At 34.2% G+C, this 24,212-nt stretch overlaps 1 protein-coding gene across 1 annotated transcript; it reads left to right on the top strand.

The window, feature by feature from the left end:
- Positions 1-1,118: 1,118 nt before the first annotated feature.
- On the top strand, positions 1,119-23,588 carry LOC106664020 (UPF0047 protein YjbQ). Its single transcript, XM_014389366.2, has 5 exons — positions 1,119-1,514; positions 12,123-12,217; positions 12,289-12,330; positions 12,391-12,519; positions 21,086-23,588. The coding sequence occupies exons 1-5, from the start codon at positions 1,355-1,357 to the stop codon at positions 21,170-21,172; spliced, it is 513 nt and encodes a 170-aa protein (XP_014244852.1). The 5' UTR covers positions 1,119-1,354; the 3' UTR covers positions 21,173-23,588.
- Positions 23,589-24,212: the final 624 nt, after the last annotated feature.

Below are 24,212 nucleotides of genomic sequence, written 5' to 3'. Positions count from 1 at the left end.
AAGCCTACTTCAGGTTTACATTGTGAGTTCTTTGTAATATTCCTTTTCTATTACAGTCGGGTTCGAATGCAGGGCCGCTGGATTCGAACCCGGGACCTTTACCTTACAGTGATGACGCCTAAACCGTTGCGGCCACTGACGCCCCATCTTTTCCTATAACCTTCGCTTTCAGAGACTACGTAATTTGCCTATCGATATATCGAAATGTTTCTATGAAAATTTTTTTGCATACTGCAATTCTTTCTTTTTCGACATTTAAAAAGTATTTATCTGCCGGATCCGTTAAAATGTCTAGCTCGTCTTCTTTTTACTGGCGTAGGCTGAGTGGATTCACATAAGAATGTATTTTGTTTGTTAAAATCTTCCATTTTCCACAACAAATTAAAAATGGATATTCGATCACTTTTGCAATCCTTATTTTCAAATTTTTATGCCGGAATGATATTTCCAGGTTTTGTATAATATTTTTTCCCTTTATTTCTTTTGATTGCAGGTGTTTTCTCAGATGCCAGTGATCGGTTAATAGTCCTATAAGTCCTCTAAATCTGACATTCCTTGGGAATTTGGTTAAGCACGGTTTTTGAAGTAGGTCTGGGAAAATATAATTTTTTTTTAATTTTTAAGAGTTCTGTGTTATTCACCAGCACGTGCTGAAGACATTTCATTTTGAGTTTTGATGATACTATGAACAGACCCCAAGATGTTGGTAACAAAAAAAAAAAAATAATAAAAAAAAAAAAAATAGAATTAGCTCCCATTAAATAGAAAAAATTACTAAATTGGTATTATGTTTAATGTTTTTTTGAGCTGTTGGGTTTGCGAATAAGTAGCCGGAAGACTTGCAATGAGCACGGAACAGACTATGCAGAAAATCGAGGTCAATTTAATATGGATTGAAAACATGATGTGGAAGAGGTGTGGAAGGGTAATTGACACGGTCTGGATGTGCGGTCCGCGAGGTGGGAGGACACCACGTGGAGTGCGAACCGTTCTACAGCAGGGCGCATTTCTGCAGAACTGCAGAAGGCGTCTCATTCGAAAAAGGGCTCCGACCGGCGGCGATCATGTGTTTTATTGATAGCCCCCGAAACGGCAGGGTTCTCTAGCGGTGGTTCCCGGAATCCAGTGCTATTTGGACTGTGTGTGCCGAGCGAGGAGGGTGTCGTAGTGTCCCTGGCCCGTTTCGAGACTTTTACAGCGAAACTGCCCGCATCGAAGTCCGCCCCCCGAAAGATGTGCAGCCGGCGGATTAATTCGAAGGAAGTCAAGAAGTTATAGCATTTTATGGACGGGCCTGGAGGGACGAGAGCAGCAAGGGAAAGAAGGCGCCCCATTTGGAGTTGGAACCGCAGTCATGGCTTCTTCCAACAGGGGCATACAAATTGGTTCGGCGTGGTTTCAGAGGAAAATGAACCTTAGGCCGCAGCACAGAGGCGTACATTTGGTCACCGAAGAGATTTTGAAGCAGATGCCGGAAGTGCGTCAATTCTCTGTTGGACTGTTTCACGTACAAAGTGAGTATAAACACGGCCCTGCCGGGGCCCTTTTGGGTTAGGTTTCCCCTGGAACAGGCACCTCCGTCCGCCCGCTTTTTCCATTATCATCCCCTTATCACATCCACATTCGCGAAGGCGGCACTCGACCGTCCTCGTCCTAACTTTTTTCGCCTAGGAGACCCTTTTGCCCACCCTTTTCCACCTAAATGTCACATCGCCTTTCCCCGCCCGGCCGCTCATCACTGCTCACTCCTATTGAAAATATCCTACTTTTTTTTTCAAAAAGAAAACTTCTTTAGAATGAAGAAAAAATATAATGCAAATCTAATATAATTATTTTATTTAAAAAACAAACAAAAATATGACAAAACGAAAAAACAAACGAGATTCGATACCCTCCCACTTTCTTCTCCAAAACAAAAGCATTAAAAAATATTCCAATTTTAATTTTTAAATTCATTTAGATTAAATATTTATTTTGAATAATAAACAATAAGAGCATGAATAAACTCACAGTTTTATTCCCCCTAATGTTTTATGTTTGTATGTTATGTTACCCTAAAATCTCTCAAATATTAAGAAATTATCGTTTAATCCTATATAAAAAAGGATTATTTCAAAAATCTACAACGGGACAAAAAATTGTGTACACTTTGGTTTTTTGGAATTTTCTTTTTTAATTTTTTTCTTAACTAAAACTTGTTTTATACGATAAACTAGACAATTTAATCACAGGCTTATTATGTGTATGAAAAATCCAGATTAAAGAGAAAATCCTTTATTGAGAAAAGTGAGACTTTTGTCTTGGACAAAAGTTGCTGTCTTTTATGATTTATAAACCCAAAATGGCAAAAAGGAGGGAAAATTCAAAAGGTGGGGTTGAGATAGGAAGTTGGTGTCCGAGTGGATTGAGGTCACAATAGCTCAAGTGGTCGAGTAGCGGCATATCAAGCCGAAAGTCGTGGGTTCGAATCCCGCTCGTGCCATTGACTTTTTTATCTCAACTAAAAACCTTAATTAATTGTAATAAACCCAAAAGTTGAATTATGAGTATGCGCCTTAAGACACTTACACTATGGCTTAGGTGCTTTAAAACTAAGATTAAATCATATAGTCTATTGTAAAAAAGAAGTTTTAGTAGGAGATAAAATTAAATAACAATTCCAAAAAACCAAATGTATAAATATATTTGTATGCACTGCAGATTTTCTAAAGGTTTTTTTTAAACCTACTTAGAAATAAGTAATGAAATATTAAAACCTCCAAGATTTTAGGGTATGGGAAAAAAATTGTGACTATAGCACCTAGGTTATAGTGTTTCTCAAGGCGCATTCTCATAATTGAACTTTTGGGTTCATAAATCATTAACGATAGAAACTTTTGTTTAACAGATGCCACCTAGTCCGATAATAGAATAAAAAAGGCAAATTTCTTAATTTTCTCAATTAAAGAAATTTCTCTCAAATCCTGTACTCTTTGTATACATAATAAGTCTGTGATTAAATCATCTAGTCTATTTTAAAAAAGAAGTTTTAGTAGGAGATAAAATTAAATGACATAATTCCAAAAAACCAAATGTATAAATATATTTGTATGCACTGCAGATTTTATAAAGGTTTTTTTTTAACCTACACACAAATATGTAATGAAATATTAAAACCTCAAAGATTTTAGGGTATGGGAACAAAATTGTGACTATAGCACCTATGTGATAGTGTATCTCAAGGAACATTCTCATAATTCAACTTTTGGGTTCATAAATCATTAATGACAGAAACTTTTGTTTAATGGATGCCACCTAGTCCGATAATATAATGCAAAAGGCAAATTTCTTAATTTTCTAAATTAAAGAAATTTCTCTCAAATCCTGTACTCTTTATATACTACTAAAACTTCTTTTTTACAACAGACTAGCTGATTTAATCACAGGCTTATGTATATAAAGAGTACTGGATTTGAGAGAAATTTCTTTAATTGAGAAAATTAAGAAATTTGCCTTTTGCCTTGGATTATCAGGTTATATCGCATCCATGAAATAAAAGTTGCTGTTGTTGATGATTTATGAATCCAAAAGTTGAATTGTGAGAATGCGCCTTAAGACATTTACACTATTGCCTAGGCGCTTTAAAACTCACCATCAATAAAACAAACATAAAATACATTTAAAAAAATCTTCTGGGTCACACACATTTTCTTTTAGGGCGATAAGACTGAATAGAGATACAAGAGATAGATATAGAGAGATAAGACTAAATAAGAGATAAATTTGTAAAAGTTCTGTCTAAAATATTAAAATTTAAGAAGTAAACATGAATATATCTCCATGTAGGTTTTCAAACAAAGAGTTTACAAAATCTATAATGAGTAAAAAATGTATACCCTTGGCTTCCAAGGGCTTCCAGTCTATATTGGAATTTTCATTTTAAATTTTGTCTGGTGATTAAAACTTATTTCATTCAATAAACTAGACGATTTAATCACACGTTTATTATGTATATAAAAAAATACATATTAGAGAGAAGAATTTTTATTGAGAAAATTAAGACATTTGCGTTTTGTCTTGGATTATCAGGCTATGTGAAATCTGTGACACAAAAGTTTCTGTTTTAATTAGTTATGAACCCAAAAGTTGAATTGTGAGAATACGTGTTAAGACGCACTATCACTTATTTCTTTGTATTATTAAATACAGTACTTATTTCTTTAAAAAAATATTTACAAACTCTACAGAGGTAAAAAAAATTTGATACACTTCGTTTTCTGGAATTTTCTTTTTTAAGAAATTTCCCTTTTGTCTTGGATTATCAGGCTATGTGGCGAATGTGAAACAAAAGTTGCTGTCGTTAATGATTTATGAACCCAATAGTTAAATTATGAGTGTGTGCCATAAGAAACTCTATCGCCTGGGTGCTACAAAGGCTCAATTTTATTCCCATACCCTAAAATCTCGGTGGTGCTATTTGATCACTTATTTTGTATACCAAAAGTAAAGATAAGAGAAATTTATTTAATGAAGAAAATCAAGAAATTTGCCTTTTGTCTTGTATTATAGGACTATGTGGCATCTGTCAAACAAAAGTTGCTGTTTATGATTTATGAATCCAAAAGTTGAATTATGAGAATGCACTTTACGACACACTATCACCTAGGTGCTATAAAGTCACAATTTTATTCCCATACCCTAAAATCTTGGAGGTTTTAATATTTCATTACATATTTCTGTGTAGGTTAAAAAAAAAAATCTACAGAAATCAAAAATTTTGATACTTGGTTTTTTGGAAATGGCTTTTAAAAAATTTTATCATGTGGCTAAAACGTCTTTTTGACGATTTAATGACAGACATATTATGTATAAAAAGTACATATTTGAGAGAAATTTCTTTACTTGAGAAAATTAAGAAATTGGCCTTTTGCCTTGGATTATCAGGTTATATCACATCCGTGAAATAAAAGTTGCTGTTGTTGATGATTTATGAATCCAAAAATTGAATTGTGAGAATGTGCCTTAAGACACACTATTACCTAGGTGCTATAAAGTCACAATTTTATTCCCATACCCTAAAATCTTGGAGGTTTTACGATTTCATTACTTATTTCTGTGTAGTTTTAAAAAAAATAATACAGAAATAAAAATTTTTTGATACACTTGTTTTAAAAAAATTTATCACATGGCAAAAAACCTCTTGTTTGACGATTTAATAACAGGCTTATTATGTATATAAAAAGTACAGATTTGAGAGAAATTTCTTCAATTGAGAAAATCAAGAAATTTCCATTTTGTCTTGGATTACCAGGATATAAGGTGAATGTGAAACAAAAGTAGCTGTTGTTTATGATTTATGAACCCAAAAGTTGAATTGTGAGTATGCGGTTTTAGTAAGCGGTCCGGTCGCTTAGATGCTATAGAGACCCAATTTCATTCCCATATCCTAAAATCTCGGAGGTTTTAATATTTCATCATTTATTTCTATGTAGGTATTTACATAATCTATAATGAATCAAAAAAAATTTCATGCACTTGGTTTTTTGGAATTTTAATTTTCAAATTTTATCTTGTGGCTAAAACTACTTGTTTTACACAATAAACCTGACGATTTAATGACAGGCTTATTATGTAAATAAAAAATACTATTAGTGAGCAATTTCTTTTTGAAAAAATTGAGATATTTGTGAGTTTTCTTGGACAAAAGTTGCTGTCTTTATGATTTATGAACCCAAAAGCTGAATTATGGGAATACGGTTTAAGACCCTCTATCACTTAGGTGCTATAAAGACTTAATTTTATTGTCATATCCTAAAATCGTGGAGGTTTCAATATTTCATCACTTATTTGTTTGTAGGTTTGCAAAAAAAAGTATTTACAAAATCTGCAGTGGGTAAAAATATATTTATACACTAGGTTTTTTGGAATTTTTTAAATTTTATCTCCTACTAAAACTTCCTTTATACAATAGACTAGACGTTTGAATCAGTCTTATTATGTATATGAAAAATACTGATTAAAGAGAAAATGCTTTATTAAGCAAATTGAGGCTTTTGTCTTGGACAAAAGTTTCTGTCTTTACTGATTTATGAACCCAAAAGTTAAATTGTGAGAATGCACCTTAAGACACTATCGCTTAGGTGCTACAAAATTTCAATTTTATTCCCATACCCTAAAATCCCGGAGGTACTAATATTTCATCCCTTATTTTTTTGTAGATTTACAAAAAAATATTTAAAAAATCTGCAGTGCGTACAAATATATTTACACATTTGGTTTTTTGGAATTATATTATTTAATTTTATCTCCTACTAAAACTTGTTTTTGTTTTTTTTTACAATAGACTAGATGATTTAATCACTGACTTATTATGTATATAAAGAGTACAGGATTTGAGAGAAATTTCTTTTAATTGAGAAAATTAAGAAATTTGTCTTTTGTATTCTATTATCGGACTAGGTGAAATCTTTTAAACAAAAGTATCTGTCGTTAATGATTTATGAACCCAAAAGTTGAATTATGAGAATGTGCCATGAGACACACTATCACCTAGGAGCTATAAACCCACAATTTGATTCCCATAACTAAAATCTTGGAGGTTTAATATTTCATCACTTATTTCTATGTAGGTTTAAAAAAAACGTATTTACAAAATCTACAGAGGGTCAAAAAAATTTTGATACACATGGTTTTTTTTAATTTTCTTTTTTAAATTTTATCTCGTGGCAAGAACTACATGTTTTATATGATAATCTAGACAATTTAATCACAGGCTTATTATGTATATAAAAAATACTGATTAGTGAGAAATTTCTTTCATTGAGAAAATCAAGAAATTTGCCTTGGATTATCGGACTACGTGGCATTTGTTAAACAAAAGTTGCTGTCATTAATGATTTATGAACCCAAAAGTTGAATTATGAGTATGTGCCTTAAGACACTCTATCGCTTAGGTGTGCCATAAAGGGTCAATTTTATTCCCATACCCTAAAATCTCGGAGGTATTAATATTTCATCACTTATTTCTATATAGGTTTAAAAAAAAAGAATTTATGTAACCTATAATGGACCCCCCCCCAAAAAAAAAAAAAATTATGAACCTGGTTATTTGGAATTTTCTTTTTTAATTTTTTTCTTAACTAAAATTTGTTTTATACAATAACCTAGATAATTGAATCATAGGCTTATTATGTATATAAAAAGTATAGATTAGTAAGAAATTTCTTTAATTGAGAAAATAAAGAAATTTTCCTTTTGTCTTGGATTATCGGACTACACGGTATCTGTTAAACAAAAGTAGCTATTGTTTATGATTTATGAACCCAAAAGTTGAATTGTGAGAATGCAGTTTAAGACACTCTATTGCTTAGGTACTATAAAGACTCAATTTTATTGTCATATCCTCAAATCTCGGAGGTGCTAATATTTCATCACTCATTTCTATGTAGGTTTAAAAAAAAGTATTTACAAAATCTACAATGGGGAAAAATATATTTATAAACTTGGTTATTGGAATTATATTTTTTAAAATTTTATCTCCTACTAAAGTTAATTTTATACAAAGACAGATGATTTAATCACAGGCTTATTATGTATATAAAAAGTATAGATTAGAGAGAAATTTATTTAATTAAGAAAATCAAGAAATTGGCCATTTTGTCTTGGTTTATCGGACTATGTGGCATCTGTCAAACAAAAGTTTCTGTCGTTAATGATTTATGAATGCAAAAGTTGAATTATAAGATTGTGTTCTGAGACACATGCAATAAAGTCAATTTTATTCCCATACACTTAAATCTTGGAGGTTTTAATATTTCATTACTTATTTCTACGTAGGTTAAAAAAAATACAAAATCTATAGAGGGTCCAAAATTGTTGATACACTTGTTTTTTTTTTGATATTTTCTTTTTTAAATTTCATCTTGTGGCTAAAACTTCTTGTTTTATACAATAAACTAGACCATTTAATCACAGGCTTATTGTGTATATAAAAAATACAAATTAGAGAGTAATTTCTTTAATTGAGGAACTCATGAAATTTCCCTTTTGTCTTGGATTACCAGGCTATGATGCAAATGTGAAACAATAGTTGCAGTCGTTAATTATTTATGCACCCAAAAGTTAAATTTTGAGTAGATGCCTTAAGACACTATCACTTAGGTGCTATAAAGTGTTAATTTTATTCCCATACCATAAAATCTCGAAGGTATTAATGTTGTATCAATTTAAAAACTAATTAACTGACAAGGTACAGATTTTCTTTATTTTTAATCTAAAGGGTGTAAAAGGATTACTAACGGTATAAAGGTAAATAAGTTATTAATGTTGTGTTTTAAGTCAACATAATTTATTCTTAATAGTTATTATGGAAAATATACAAATAAATGCAAGTGTATTTAGCTAGTTTATGCTATTTTTTTTTTTTTTTGCATATTGCTTGTATAGAAAATGAGCGAAAGTTTTTATGCAATTATCCAAAAGGAATTGTCTAAATGAATTCTCAGAATAGCATGTCGTTTGCATTCTTTATTCGTTGCAAATGGGAAATTTTCAATGACCGCTATTGTTGATTTCAAGAAAAACGACAACCCATTGAGATATTAAACATGTTTGTTATGCTCGATTTGAGGCTTCGTATTAAAAATTCTGAACTGTGATGCGTGTTTTTTATCGCTTAGTGTCATCCTCTTTTTGTTTTTTGTTTAAAAATGTCATTATTGTGTGTCGTGTTGAGAGTGCCCCTTCTCGACACACAATAATGACACATCTACACAGAAAACAAACACTTTGAGCTCTGAAGATCGAAACGTTGGTACGATAAAGATAATTTCTAAACCTATGTCACACCAGACTGCATCGCACGATCTCCAAATAATTAATAGAAAACAGATATAAATGTAGGAAGCCAGTTGGCCTAAAATAAATTATTGTTTAAATATTCATAAAAATTAAACATTTTGTATTTTGTTATATTATCTTGAGAGGGCTTTTGCCTCATAAAATGTATTTAAAAATTGGTAATTAATATTATCATCAATTTAAAGATAATTAAGTAAAAATTGCGATTTTTCCCTTGATCTTATTACATTCAAGCTGTACTAAACTTAAACAATAAATAAGATTAGTTTTATATATATATTATGTAGAATATATCGATAATATAATAATTTCTTACTTTGAATTTAAAAAAATAAATAAATAAAAATAATAATTACATGTTAAAAATGTACATGTATATAACTGCTGGAACGTATGGGCAACGGCTGGGTTATTGCAAAGATGCACCAGTTTTGACATCGAAGCAAAGTCCTTCTTGTTTTCAAAGAGGCAAAACAAGAAAAAAAAATCTACTTCCAAAAGTATTTCTAAAATTATTATTTGGAGATCGTGAGATGCTGTAGGGTGTGGCGTAGGTTTTAGGAAAACATTTTCTTTATCGTGCCAACGTTTCAATCTTTATTGAGATCATCTTCACGGCCTTTGATTGGGGGGGGGGATAATAATAAAAAATTTCAATTAATTAAGGTTTTTAGTTTTTTTAGAGATAAAAGTCAGCGTCACGAGTGGGATAATGGGGGTATGATGCAGTCAGCGATAAATGTTGTGGCTGGAAGATGGGAATGCTGACTTTTTTATCTCAATTAAAAACCTTAATTTATTGAAATATATTAATTGGTCAAGCGAACCACTAAAACTAGTGATATTAATGAAAAAATAATTTTTTTTTGTGAATGTGAAAATTTTTTTTCATATCCTAAATGTATTTGTAAAATTTAAACAGTGTTTATAAATCCCAGGCCCTGAAGATGATCTCAATAAAGATTGAAACGTTGTCATAATAAAGAAAACGTTTTTCTAAAACCTATGTCACACCAGGCCGCACGTCACGATCTCCAAATAATCTTTGGCTAATGGTCACTAAACACCACGTATTTCTAAAAATTTTTTTCATCTTCTTCCAATTTACCAAAAAGAGAAAATGACCTTTTACATTTTTCTTGTATAAATAACAGGCCGATAAGATTTTTTTTTTTTTTTTAATTGTTTGACATTTACACTCCTTGGTTCAAAGCTGAGCTAGGGAGAGGTACTCGAAGCTGTGGTCCATCCGGTAGAAAATCTTTTATGTATATGAAGAGGTCTATTTATTGTGGGGTTGTGGTTGTCATATAGAAAAAAAAAAAAAATCCTGGTTTAAAGATTTAGAACTTCATTGATTGAATGTTGTTATTATGAGTTATTTTGCACTTTAAAATCAGATTAAAGAGCAAGAAATGTTCAGACGTACAATGTGATTTCCTGCCATTTTATTAAAGTCTTAAATTGTACAGTGGAAAACACCCTGTATAAGTTTTTAGTAAAAACAATCGATTTATTATTAGAATTATATTCAATGTCTAAGATTGTTGGATGAAATACAAATATGGCCAAATTTTAATTGTCATAATGAGGAAGTTCTATTAGGCATCTTTGATTTCTAAAAGTCATTTCCTGAAACAAAACTTATTCGTAATATATACATGATTTTAATTAATAATTACTATATTGTGGAGTCTAATAAGATTTTTTGGTTGGTGAGTCTTTGTGTTTTAACAATGACCAGTTATATTGGTTTTGCCCTACACCAAACTACTGCTGATTTTTTGCTGCACTTTATCCAAAAATTGTGATCTGGTAAAGAACCTGTAATTTTGTCTTTTTTTTTGGTCAGACACTGCTATCTAAAGTAGTGGGTTTTTACCAAAATTATCACTAAAAGCTGAAAATGGCAAGAATCTGAAATCTGACAGCCCAAATCAGCGAGGATAACTAGACCAAATTGATCACAAATGATCAAATATTCGTTCATCACTCCACAGACAGTGAAAGGATATAGCACAATTTTAGACCTGATTAGTTTTGGTTTGTAAAAAAAATGATATTTATTCAAACAGGAATTGTGTGAAATATATTCTTATTGCAATTTCCAAGCAAAAGCTAGGTTTTTAGACAATTCACTAATTTCGTGGTCCGCTTGACCAATTAATATATTACAATTAATTAAGATTTTTAGTTGAGATAAAAAAGTCAGTATCACGAGCGGGATTCGAACCTTGGGCTTGATACGCCGCTACTCTACCACTTGAGCTATTGTGACCTCGATCCACTCGGACACTTCCCATCTCAACCCCACCTTTTGAATTTATCCTCCTTTTTTTAATCTCAACTAAAAACCTTAATTAATTGAAAGACATTAATTGGCCAAGCGGGCCACGAAAACTAGTGAATTTAATAAGTTAAAATAAAGTATACCATCATTAAGCACTCAAAAACCACCGATTGAATTTAAATTAATTAAGGTTTTTAGTTGAGATAAAAAAGTCAGTGTCAAGAGCGGGATTCGAACCCATGATCTTTGGCTAGATATGCCACAATTTTTCAAATGTCGAGCCAATGTTTTTGCCATTTGTCGCCGAGAATCAAATAGATTACACGACATTTGAAAAATGGCAAAAAGGAGGGAAAACTCATAAGGTGGGGTTGAGATAGGAAGTTGATGTCCAAGTGGATCGAGGTCACTCAACTAAAAACCTTAATTTTTTAGACAATATTTTAAAATTTTACTTTCTTTTACAAAATTTGAAAATTACCTAGTCTTGATGTCTTCCTAACATAACTCCCGCTCGGAATATGGCAAGGGGGTGAAAATCACCAAAAAAGGCAAAACTATTAATACAGGCAGACCAAAATGATCTGAAACAACCTAACTACACTATCATACTTGTCCTGCTTTTTCAAAACTTACAGCTATTTTAAACAGACCCGTGCCACCTGCTATCACTGCTTCTGTTCATCTAACTGTTTTACACCTCTGCTTTTTTTGGCTAATTCAAACAGGGCTCACTCTTTATCAGTTGACGCTATGGGGATTCTACTTTATTAAAGTAATAGCAAATAATGCAACAGTGAGTTTTCTCTGTATGGCCTGCCGGATGATAAACCTGTAATTTGGTCGTCACCGATCATCCTAGTCTATCTTTGCTTTGGTCTGTTGCTATTGGTATTTTGCTTTACTGTTATATCGATTTTCAAATTTTGCAATATGTTGATTTGTTTAAAAAAACCAATCGTATTTACTAATTGTCAAATTTTCAATTTTTCAGTTCTTCATACCTCAGCTAGTTTAGCACTTAATGAGAGCTGGGATCCAGATGTTAGGGACGATATGGAAATGATGCTTAATAAAATAGTGCCTGAGGTAAATCATATTTTTTATTGTCTAATATAAATATAATAAGAGAATGTATGTAATTTTTTTTTTTACTTCAGGGCTTAGCGTATAGGCATTCTTGTGAAGGTCCGGATGATATGGTGAGTTTTAGAGATTTTTATAGTAATAAAACAATCTTAATTATTTTTGCCTCTTTTCAGCCGGCTCATGTCAAAGCGTGTTTCCTCGGATCATCTCTGACTATTCCTATTACCAATGGAAATTTAAACCTAGGTACTTGGCAAGGCATATGGCTCTGTGAACACAGGGATCATGCAGGGTCGAGAAAGGTGAGATTACTAATAGACAGTGTTATCTTGTTTTGCGATTCTATTTTTATATGGTAAATATTTGAATTAAGTTTTTTCTGTTTATAAAAAAATCTGATATTGGCATTTAATGCAGACATGGCAGAAAGTATTAGGCATATTATGAAAGTTTAACAAGTGGCCGTCATGTTTTATATCCTCTTTTAATAACACCAATTTAAAAGAAAAATGACATGATTTATAGCACTCAGAAGGGATGTAGTTAACCTAAGAAGTTCTAAATGTATCAGTTAGGGCATAAAATGATCTTAGCCATTAAATAAAACCCTTAAAAATTAATAATAATAACAAATTATAATTAATTAAGGTTTTTAGTTGAGATAAAAAAGTCAATGGCACGAACGGGATTCGAACCCACGATCTTCGGCTTGATACGCCGCTGCTCTACCACTTGAGCTATCGTGACCTCGATCCACTCGGACACCAACTTCTCATCTCAACCACACCTTTTGAATTTTCCCTCCTTTTTGCCATTTTTCCGTGGCCATTTCATTTGTCGTCGAGAATCCAATCCGATTACACGACATTTGAAAAATCAACAAAAAACAAATATTATTTTTCCCTTAAATTTCTAGCCTGCCATTGGGCTTTTATTTTTTCACTCGCAACAATAACTGAAACATCTTAAAAGTGCTTGTAGATGTCTGTTTTTCATTGGACAACGGATCGGTTTTTACCAGATTTACAGTGTTACATTGACTATAATGTGTGATGATTATTAGTGACCGTTAATCGATTTTTATTCCAAAATCGTGCGATGCGGTCTGGTGTGATGTAGGTTTCAGAAAAACATTTTCTTTATCGTGCCAACGTTTCGATCTTTATTGAGATCATTTTCAGGGCCTGGGATTTACAAACATTGTTTACATTTAACAAATATATTAAGGATGTGGAAAAGTGAATTTATACAATGCAAAATATATTTTTTATATTCAATTTCTTCTCTCAACACGATACGCAAGAATGGCACAATTACACAGAAGACAAACATTTTGAGTGAGTAGAAATACTTTGATTGAATATATTAAAAAAAAATATATTTTGCATCGTATAAATTCACTTTTTGCCACATCCTAAATGTATTTGTTAAATGTAAACAATGTTTGTAAATCCCAGGCCCTGAAGATGATATCAATAAAGATCGAAACACTGACACGATAAAGAAATTTTTTTTCTAAAACCTACATCACACCAGACCTCATCTCATGATTCGGAATAATTATTGACTATAATGAAAGTGTGTACATGCACTGGATGTCGGTCCGGCGACTATTTACTGCAGGGTATTCATCTGACCACCCACTCAGTGCAAAGGACACTAATCCGGCATAAGAACGTGCGGTCAACCATACCGCCAGTGTATTGATGTGTGTAGATAATGCCGGACCTATCATATTTTTTCTGCAAATTGCTCACTTCCCTGTTTATATTATTATGTTTATGTCCCGTAGTTTAAATTGCATGTATCATCGTCAATAAAAGTTAAAAAAAAAATTTTTCTACTTCCAAAAGTATTTTGAAAATGATTATTCGGAGTAGTTAGTTGGAAGAAGATGAAACAAAATTTTAGAAATACGTGGTGTATAGTGACAGTTAGTTAACGATTATTTGGAGGTCGTGAGATGCGGCCTGGTGTGATGTAGGTTTTAGAAAAACGTTTTCTTATTGTGCCAATGTTTCAATCTTTATTGAGATCATCTTCAGGGCCTGGTATTGGGGGGGGGGGAATAAAATAATAAAATAATTTTTTTTTTTTTTTTTTTTTGGGTATGTGATTTTTTCACATCCTACATGTATTTGTCAAATGTAAACAATGTTTATAAATCCCAGGCCTGAAGATGATCTCAATAGCGATCGAAATGTTGGCACGATAAAGAAAATGTTTTTCTAAAACCTACGTCACACCGCATCTCACGACCTCCAAATAATCGTTAACTAACGGTCACTAAACACCACGTATTTTTAAAATTTTGTTTCATCTTCTTCCAACTTACCAAAAAGAGAATGAAAGATGTACCCACAATGACCTTTTACATTTTTCTTGTATAAATAGCAGGCCGATAAGAATTTTTTTTTTTAATTGTTCGACATTTACACTCCTTGGTTCAAAGCTGAGCCAGGGAGAGACGGTACTCGAAGCTCTGGTCCATCTGGTAGAAAATCTTTTATGCATATGAAGAGGCCTATTTATTGTAGGGTTGGTTGTCCAATGGAAAAAAAAAAAAAAAACTGGCATCTACAAGCACTTTAATAGATTGACAGGTGATTAGAACCTTATAAAGTACGTGTAATGGTGTGAATTTGGCTTCTGTAAATAAATTAGAACCTAAAATGTAAAATAAAATATTTGGGGATTTTTTTTTAAATTTAGGATTTATATAAGCTCAAATCCACACATTGTACATATATACAGTTGAGCTGCTTCTCGTAGTCCTCTGGCAATTCCAGCTTTAAGCCAAAGTATACATTAGTCATGGATCTCCTTGGAGAGCTGTAAATAAAGTGTAAAAAAAATCATTAGGGGCTTTATCTATCATCCAACTCCCCAATGAGACCCCCATATACAATACATTCATAGTCAAAGTGTGGGAGAATAAGAGAGGAAACTAGGAGTTCACGGGTACTAATGGGAAAAAGGTGGCTGGCACAACGGAACTGATGGATGGTGGAAAAGCAGTGGTGGGAGATCTGTGAAATATGAGGTTGCCAAGATAAGGTCTGCTCAAGGTTCTTGACAGTTGGACAGAAAGAAATAGGGTGATTGTTAATGGTAAACGGTGGATAAAAGGTAAGGATTGAAGGAGAGAATGAGATCCAAACACAATGGCCTGAGTAAGTGCAGACTAGGTAGGCAGAGCCACCATTGTCTTGAATCACCCCAAGCACGGGGGTATAGTTCTGCCATGTAAACACTACAGTGAGACTGTAGCTACCACAAAGTGGACACACACATACCACACCTTCATGAATCTTAGACCTATCTGTAAAGATGAGCCAAAAGCAACATATCTAGAACTAAGCTCCAAGAACTTAACTCAGTAAAGGTACGGCAGTGTATATGACTTGGCTAACACGGCAAGATCTTCCTGGACGAATATGGCCGGGAGGACCCTGGGTGGAATCAGCTGGTTGCCCAGCTTGATTACCATTCAAGGTGTATTCCTAGAGGGCATGTCTGGGTCTGAATTTGCTCGTATATTCTACTATACATAGCTGAGGGTGAGGTACTCAATCCAAAATATAAGAGGCAGCACTCCCAGTTCACAGCAGAGGTTGGCCAAAAGGCTTGTTCTGAATGAGCCAGAGACTGCTCAAAATAGTAGAGCCTATTGAGCCTCTGCAGGCGTTTTTCAGGTTGAAGAAGCCATGCAACCGTAAAACAAGGTCGACAACAGCGAGTCAAATATTTTCTGGAGGGTCTCCTGTTCACTCTCTACCTGAAGTGATCGATGAACATTAATATTGATATTACTTTCCTTCCCTTTACCTTGACAGTGTCAATATGTGGCTGCCATCTAACCAAGGAACCTCACGACTACATACCTTACTACAGCACCCCTCAGGCAGAGATGTGGGAGGCTGTGGGCCCTCATCAGCCTGCAAAAGAGGACGCATATGGTTTTCAAAGCAGAGAAGGCAAACCAGATTTCTTCGTATCTTCCAGCCACAACCTTTATCACTGACTGCATCATCCCTCCGATCTCCACTTTGTCCAAAAAGAAAAAGTAGGGGTCGTCGACGAACAGTAATCTCTGATTGGTCAAGTGACACCATCAGCGATACCATCCACTGTGATCGAGAAAAGTGTAACACTTATCACTGAACCCTGAGGGACTCCATTCTCTTGAATAAAGTCCCTGGACCCCTGAATCTTTGGTTCCTCAGGAAAGCCCCAAGGAACCGGGGTATTTGTCTCTAAATCCGATATATTTACATTTCCGAAATATCGCATATCTCCACGTCATATCACAGACTTTCTCGAGGTTATCACAAGCTTTCTCGAGGTCTAAGAACATGGCCAGAGCATGCACTCTATTCTAAAACCTATTCCAAATATCACTTTCCAGAAAACAAACATGATGCTTACAGAATCCCACCTGATATTGGCCATAACCATCCCAAGATACCAGGCCAAATGACCATTTATCATCAACTCCAGGAGTTTACTCAGGCAGGTTGTCAGGGAGATTGGCCTGTAACTTATGGCCAGATTCGGGACCTTAAGGGTGGGAATGACCAACACCTCTTTCCAACTGTCGGGATAGGAGCCCATATCCCATTTGTTGTTGAAGAATTCCAACAGGCTATGCATCGCAACCTGAGGAAGGTTTAACAGCATGGGATACCATTGCTCCAACCGTTGCTCAGCGGAGGGTTATACTTCTTTCTCTCTCTCTCTCTCTCTCTCTCTCTCTCTCTCTCTCTCTCTCTCTCTCTCTCTCTCTCTCTCTACCACCATCTGTTTTGGTTTTCATTCTAAGAAAGTTGTCAGGATTAAGCTGCAGAACTGGACACAGCTGCAAAGTGTTGTGCCAATTCCCCAGCGACATCAGAATCCTTGATTACATTCCCGTATTCCATACTCAATACCGGCACTGACGGAGTTCTAGTTTGGCCACAGAGAGCTCTGATCCTTCACCATGCTTCCCTAGTCGAAGTACGAGAGTTGATGCCTTCCACATACTTCAATAAGGATTTCCTTTTGGCTTGGGACAGGGTAGCCTCTCCCTGGCTCTTTCAACTTTATACATAATCAGATTATCATCCGTTGGGTGCTTCTGATGCGACAAAAAGCTCGCCTTTTCTCCAAATGTGCTAAGGTGCAGTCTTGGTTTCACCAAGGCATGCAAGGTCTACAAGTAGACCCATGTGTCCGGGGATCTATAAACTTCTGAGGGGGATGGTTCACCATATGTACCCGACTGTGAGCTGCATAGCGAAAAAAGCCAAAGGACTGACGTATCTGTCCGGCATTCCTGCCATGCTTTGAAGACAGAGAAGGCAACTATGTCTCCACAGAGTTGAATGGTCCCTCTAGCATCAGGACGGAAAATTGGAATTGCCCGAGAAACTCCTGTCTTCCATAGAGGAAGCTGGTAACAGCACGCAGTAACAACAGGCTCACTTTAAGTTCTTGCCAGAGGGCTCCCCACTAAGCCACTACAAGTCCTTACCCACGTAACGCATACCTGGGCTTAGAACTTTGCCTGCAGTTCAGTCGATCATGCACCCTCCCCCAGACACCCTTCTCCACATAATATATTAAGGGGGAGAAGTGGTCACGCTCTCCCCTAGTATTTGGGCAATGGGTATCCCCAAGGCTTTGCATGCTCGCCCTTTCGGATTGCAGCCACTCCACCCTGATCTATATTTGCTATATGTTCACCTTAAGCGCGATACCTCTTTTAGTTTGGCCTCCGAAGAGGTCCTTGACAGTCGCTGCCATGAGAAGGCAAGGTCGCAGGAATGGGAGTTATAAGTGACATATCACTTTTTCTAATCAACTTTGTTTGCTCGTGTCTACCATCCTTGGGACATGAGGTTCTCGAGAACTCTTCGTCACAAGACTAGAGGATCTTTAACGTTGGTACCTGGTCTATTCAGCCTTATCGGGTGTTTTGATTCTCAAGATGAGAGTTGACGCACCTCCGCATAGGATGGAAGAGTGATACTGCCGCAGCATTGGTGTAGAGGCGTACCAGCTCCTAAGGGCCAAGACAACCTCGCTCTCCGCTTGTCCGCTCCGAATGGTCGGTCCCGCATTGTGTATCGGGTCGTATGCCACATGCAAAGGGTTAACAAGCCGAAATACATCAGCCTGTTCTCCCGCGCACTCCCTAGATAGAGAAAGCGACTCTATCTCCCAGATTATTGGGGCTTCCCCAGCATAGAAACTTCCGGATCCACCCCGGCAGCGGTTTTGTTTAATGTGGAATTGCTAACCACACCCTAGATGAGCACCGCCTACGGTAAAATCCTCTTGTCGAGCTCAGCCTACACCTGCTATGCGCATTCAAGGGACGCCGTAGGCTCAGCCTAAGAGGTCCGATCCTTCGCTTCCCCAAGGGTACCACGCCGGTCATACGCAAAACAATGCAAAGCATACTCGAGTCCGAGACACCGATTCACTACCCAGTTCCGTTCGCTTACTCACGCATTCGAGGGACTATTCAGCATAATCATTGCGTCCTCAATGCTAATACGCTGTTGTCTGGTCCACCGTCTCCCGTGAGGCTGGGGGTAATAACGCTGGTCATACGCAAGCTTCATGAAGGTCACAATTAGAAGATAGCCTCTAAGTTCCCACCAGGGGCGTCACCACGTACCACCACGAATCCATTCCCAGTGTAACAAGGGCTGGATTTTGGAACATTTCTGTTACCCCGTGGTACAGATGGCCATACACCCTCCCCGTCTATGCAGACAGGATCTAGTGCACTGACCCTCGTGTGACTCTGCTAAGGCAACCGTCGCCCATGTGGACCCTAGGCCGACATGAGTACAGCTAGTGCTATAGAGAGGTTGCCTTGCCCTCTGGGCTGCACCATTATTTTGTGCCCGCCCGGATAACCCCTCCCCCCCTGCAACCAAGGGTTGGGAGGGGTCACAGGATAGAAAGAAGGAACTCGTTCTATCCTGTGACCCCCTCCCCTCCATCCTTGGGACACAGTAGGCATAGTCTTCGCATCCTTGCATGCTACATGCATAACAACACAGCAACTAAAATGAGGAAAAACAACTTACTTTTTTCAGCTAAAGAAATACATATCTCCCAGGAGTAAAAACTAATACATAATAACGATAAATTCCTTACCATAAAATTTCCTCCAAACCTTTTATTAAATCATTTACGTTTTAGTGGTCAATCAACTAATCCTCTTGAAAATAGCAAAAAGAGGGTAGGTTTAGATGGTTGGTGTCTGAGAGGATCGAAGTCACGATAGCTCAAGTGGTAGAGCAGCAGTGTATATAGCCAAAGGTCGTGGGTTCGAATCCCGCTCGTGACACTGACTTTAAAGTAAAACGTTTTTTAAAAATCGATTTAACAATCACAAATTCTAAAAGAACATTTATATTATCCATCCTGAATCATTATAATGGATTTTTTTTTGCTTTTTAATTGGAATTAACATGCACAAAGAATGTCTCTGAGGGGATAAGTGAGTGAAAACATTGCCATTTTATTGTCCCATGTCTACCTCGTCCTTGAATAGATGCTACCCAACTCTGCGCCACTCACATCAATCTGTCTACACAAGAGTAGACCATACATTCTGACCTAGTGAGATAGCAAAGATGATTAAAATATTTTTTCATCAAGAAACAAAGTTGATATCTGCTTTTCACACTTAAACAAACCCTAAATATAAATTGCAAAAATCAACAAATATTATTTTTCTATTACATTTTTAGCTTTGGATTTGATTTTTTTTGTAATTTGCAAAAATGATAACTTCAAAACAACTTAACACATCAACAGGAAACTTTACAGCTCTGGTGATCATTATTAACTACAAGTAATGGCGTGAATTTGGCTTCCGCAAATAAATTACACCTGAAATACGAAATAAAACATTCGGGGAGTTTGTTTTTGTTTATTTCATCCTTATCTTTCTCATTTATAATTTCATTAAATCCAAACATTGCTTAAGCTCTAAGCTGAAAAATTCACATTCCCAATCATAATAAAGTAGAATTTGAATAAAATCCATAAAATGTATGAATATTTTTTAGTGAAACATCGAACTTCACAAGAAAAAAATACCCCCTTCCCCGTGGATCAGCCAAAAAATTTCTAATCCTACATTATTGTTTTGTTATCCTAGTTAAACAGGAAATATATTCATGATAAAGGTTTTTAAAAATAATTGTTTTAACTGCGAACTGGTTCTTCGAAGCCTGAATTAAGGGATGTCAAGTTACCCCAGAGTACTTACATGAGCCAACTTGTTAAAACAGCAATGATAGCTAAAATTTTGTTACACTGATTAGGAATTTTTTATTTATTAATTCACTAATTCCGTGGTCCGCTTGACCAATTAATACATAACAATTAATTAAGGTTTTTAGTTGAGATGAAAAAAAGTTAATGGCATGAGAGGGATCCGAACCCACGACTTTCGACTTGATACGCCGCTACTCTACCACTCGGACACTAACTTCCCATCTCAACCCCACCTTATGAGTTTTCCCTCCTTTTGCCATTTTTCAAATGTCGTGTAANTAAGTTTTTATGTCATGTCTGTAAACATCAGCAAAAATAACATCTGAAAAATTTAGTAAAAATTGTATTTATCTTGAAATCATACAAGACATGAATTAATTTGAAATTTTTCGAGCTTTCCAAAACAGCAGGTCAGAATTTTAAGTGATAAAATTTTTAAATTTTGTTTTTGCATGGTGTGTAGATTATATTAGCTTATACGATTTTTAAGCTGATAAATTATATGATTGTAGAATTACTAGTTCTATTATAAAACAAATTTTTTTAGGAATAATAAATTCTAAATTATTGTTTTGTTGTCAGGTTGTTGTAACTATAAACGGTTGCTTACGTGACTGCAGTCGGTCTCCTTTAAGTCCTGTTTCTCCAATCGCATCGACAAGCAGTTAATATAACACACCATGGATCCATTTGTGCACCCACATCATCGCTAAAAGTCCTGCTATTCACATTGCAAGCATAGCTTCATTTAGCCCCATTCAGAAATGTTTGTCATGTCTATAGTGGGTGGCTTTCCACTAAGCGGCATCGCTGTTTTTTTGATGCCTATACGTGGACTAATAAATCACACTTTGATGTGTGCTAATAGAATGGCTGTGGCATGACCGTCAAGGGGCAGTTAGAAATAACCAAATCTACCAAGTGTTCTTAACTGACGCGGGCTTCATCGCATAAAAAAAATATATATCTAAAAAAAAAATTAAAAGATAAATAAGAGATTGCACATATTCACAAGTCATTTGTGCATTCTAGTATAGCTGCTATTTCCCAACACTATGCGCCTGGTGCTCAGGTCTTGTAAATTAGATTTTTTTAAATTTGGGAACAATTTTGAAGTAGACAATAGACTTGCTTAATGTGATTTTCTGTATAAGGAAATATGGATTGTACTTTTGGAGTTAAAACACAATCAGTGGGCCTAAGTCCTGTAAAAAGAAGTCTCTAGTGTTCTAAAACGTAAAAACAAAGTGTTTTTGTGTGGTCTTATGGGATCCATTGTCTGTGCATTGCCTAAGACGTAAAAATCTATTTCGAAGAAAGTTTTTTTTTTTTCGTTTTTAATTTAAATAATATGTACATTCCCTACAATTTTGAAATTTGTCTTATTATGCAATTAAAGTTTGTGTTTTAAAAGTTGTACCAGTTTTCATTATTTGTTTTTATAAAGTTTCTTAATTAGCTTCTGGCCTAAAGATTTCATTTTGTATTCGTATTACTTCATATTTTTTAAAAAATTATCATTAATTACTGTTATTAAAAGCACATGCACATTGTTTATAGCGAGACCTAGTTTTTTCTTCAATTTCTATTCTATTTATATCGTTAAAAATGCCGAGGAATAATTAGATAATACCTAACATGTCTCATTCTCTCTATTTCTCTAACTATGTATTTCTCAAACTTTCTCTATAAGATATCTTTATAATAATATCTTGTTTACTTTAAAAATTTACAGTTTTTGGAAAAAAAAGAAAAAGAAAAATACAGTCTTTTAAAAAAATAACTAATTTTATGATATTCTGCTACTTGTCCGAAGAAGCGAGCTTATAGAACCATTGAATTGCTAAGTTCTTTTCTTTCTTTTGTTTTCATAGTAATAGAACAAACATTACCTATTCGGGGGGGAAAAAAAATAAAATTAAACAATTAGGAACTTTATCACCGCCATTGGATGGGCAGGCAATCCGGCCATTTATTTTAGATTTTGTAAAAAAAAAAACAAGAAAAAGAAAAGAAAAAACAAGAAAAAATGTAAAAATAAATTAGAATAATCTACATCATTACAATCATTAACCTTTAATCGACTGGTCTTAAATTTAGGATCTAAACAAATAAAGGGGTTGTACACAAATTCGATTATGATTAAAAAAAAAAAAAATTGAAAAATAAATTAAAAAAAAAAAAAAAAAGGGAAAGAAAGCTTGTTGTGGATGATACCCAGGCACAGTAGGCTCAATGAGTCTGTCGCATGCACCTTGTTCAAGGCTAATCGCCTTTCACTGCCACAGCACAACTATTTGTAAATAGATTATAGAATACAATTTCTTTTATTTTTTGCAAAAAAAAGGGTTAACTCAGAGTGGACATTATAAAATACCATACATGAATATATATATGTATATAATAATATAGCATAGCGTCCTATATGTATATAAATATATATATTATGTATTATACCTATTATTACTATTATAAAAAAGACTTAAGATAAAATTATTCAAATATCGAATAATGTATAGTACAGTACTACTAAAGTACCTCAGCTCTGGGGTTCTAGCTTTATAATAATATTGTATTGTCGATATAAAAATATATAAATATTATACAGTATACATACGGTTTCGAGCTGCGATTTTTACTATGTTAATGAACCGTTTTGGGACTAAGGAAACATGCCCAGTGTTCGTTTGACAAAGTTATTTTGCTTTCTTCAGCTTAGATTTCTAATAAAATGTCACTTTCAAAGGAAAATCAAGCTTAGACAAAAGGAATTTAGTTTAGATAACTAATAGAAAGAATTGTTTTTATTATTGTTATTATTCGAGTAGGTGACAAATTGTGATAAAAAAAAATTGACAATTTGACCTGATTTCGATTGACATTCCAGCCCAAGTTGCGTTATGGTAGCTTTGGGAATTCTAAATGTTTGAACACTTATGTTACATCGGGTTTTGAATGTTTGTGCTTATAGTGAAAGGACATGTTTAATGTACAAATAAAAATATTAAAAAAAATTGTTGTGTAATAGTCATTATGTACGCATTCTTACAGAATACATTAAAAATATTTGTATATTCCTTGTTGATATGATGTTTTTAATGTACATACAATTATTTTAAACCTGTATAATTTTTTAATTTATACATTTGACTTATAGCTTGTTTTGTGCTTAAATTGTTTATACATGTACAGAATTATTATTAAAAAAAAAAAGTCAAAGCACAAAAATTTTGTTTTGTATCATAAAGCGTTTTGTGTGATAAAGTGTAATATTAAAAGAATTAAAAAAATACACTCAAATTTAAACTATATTGTTTAATGTTTAAAAATAAAATTGTTCAGATTAATCAATTTTTTGATTTTATGTTGCGTGGGGAAAATATTTTTTGAAAGTCTAAATAAAAAAATAAAAAAACATTTTCTCATTATGGTGTCAGATCTAAATGGTAATGCACTATAAATCAGAACGAAACAAATAGGTAAATTATATATCAAGAAAAAAAGACGAGGGGAAAAATGCTAGAAAGCAACGCCTTTATTTTCTATACCACGAGTGGGAAATAAATCCCCGAAATGTATGCTCATTACGATCCATTGTTTCTCATTGTAATCGCAATATTTTTCTACATCTTCACAAATTGTCTGTGACTTTCAAATCTTCCATTTGTCCAAAATCAGTACAGAATTTCAATATAATATCGATCGTTAA

The sequence above is a fragment of the Cimex lectularius genome, unplaced genomic scaffold (genome assembly GCF_000648675.2).
Source record: "Cimex lectularius strain Harlan isolate CLEC.00 unplaced genomic scaffold, Clec_2.1 scaffold366, whole genome shotgun sequence".
NCBI lineage: Eukaryota > Metazoa > Arthropoda > Insecta > Hemiptera > Cimicidae > Cimex > Cimex lectularius.
The sequence above is the reverse complement of the archived record's forward strand: the minus strand, read 5'-3'. Positions and strand labels throughout refer to the sequence as shown.

Coding starts and splice junctions, on each gene's coding strand:
- LOC106664020 (XM_014389366.2), top strand. CDS start 1,355: ATGGCTTCTTCCAACAGGGGCATACAAATTGGTTCGGCGTGGTTTCAG. Junction 12,331..12,390: donor GTGAAGGTCCGGATGATATG/GTGAGTTTTAGA, acceptor GCCTCTTTTCAG/CCGGCTCATGTCAAAGCGTG. Junction 12,520..21,085: donor ATCATGCAGGGTCGAGAAAG/GTGAGATTACTA, acceptor TTTTGTTGTCAG/GTTGTTGTAACTATAAACGG.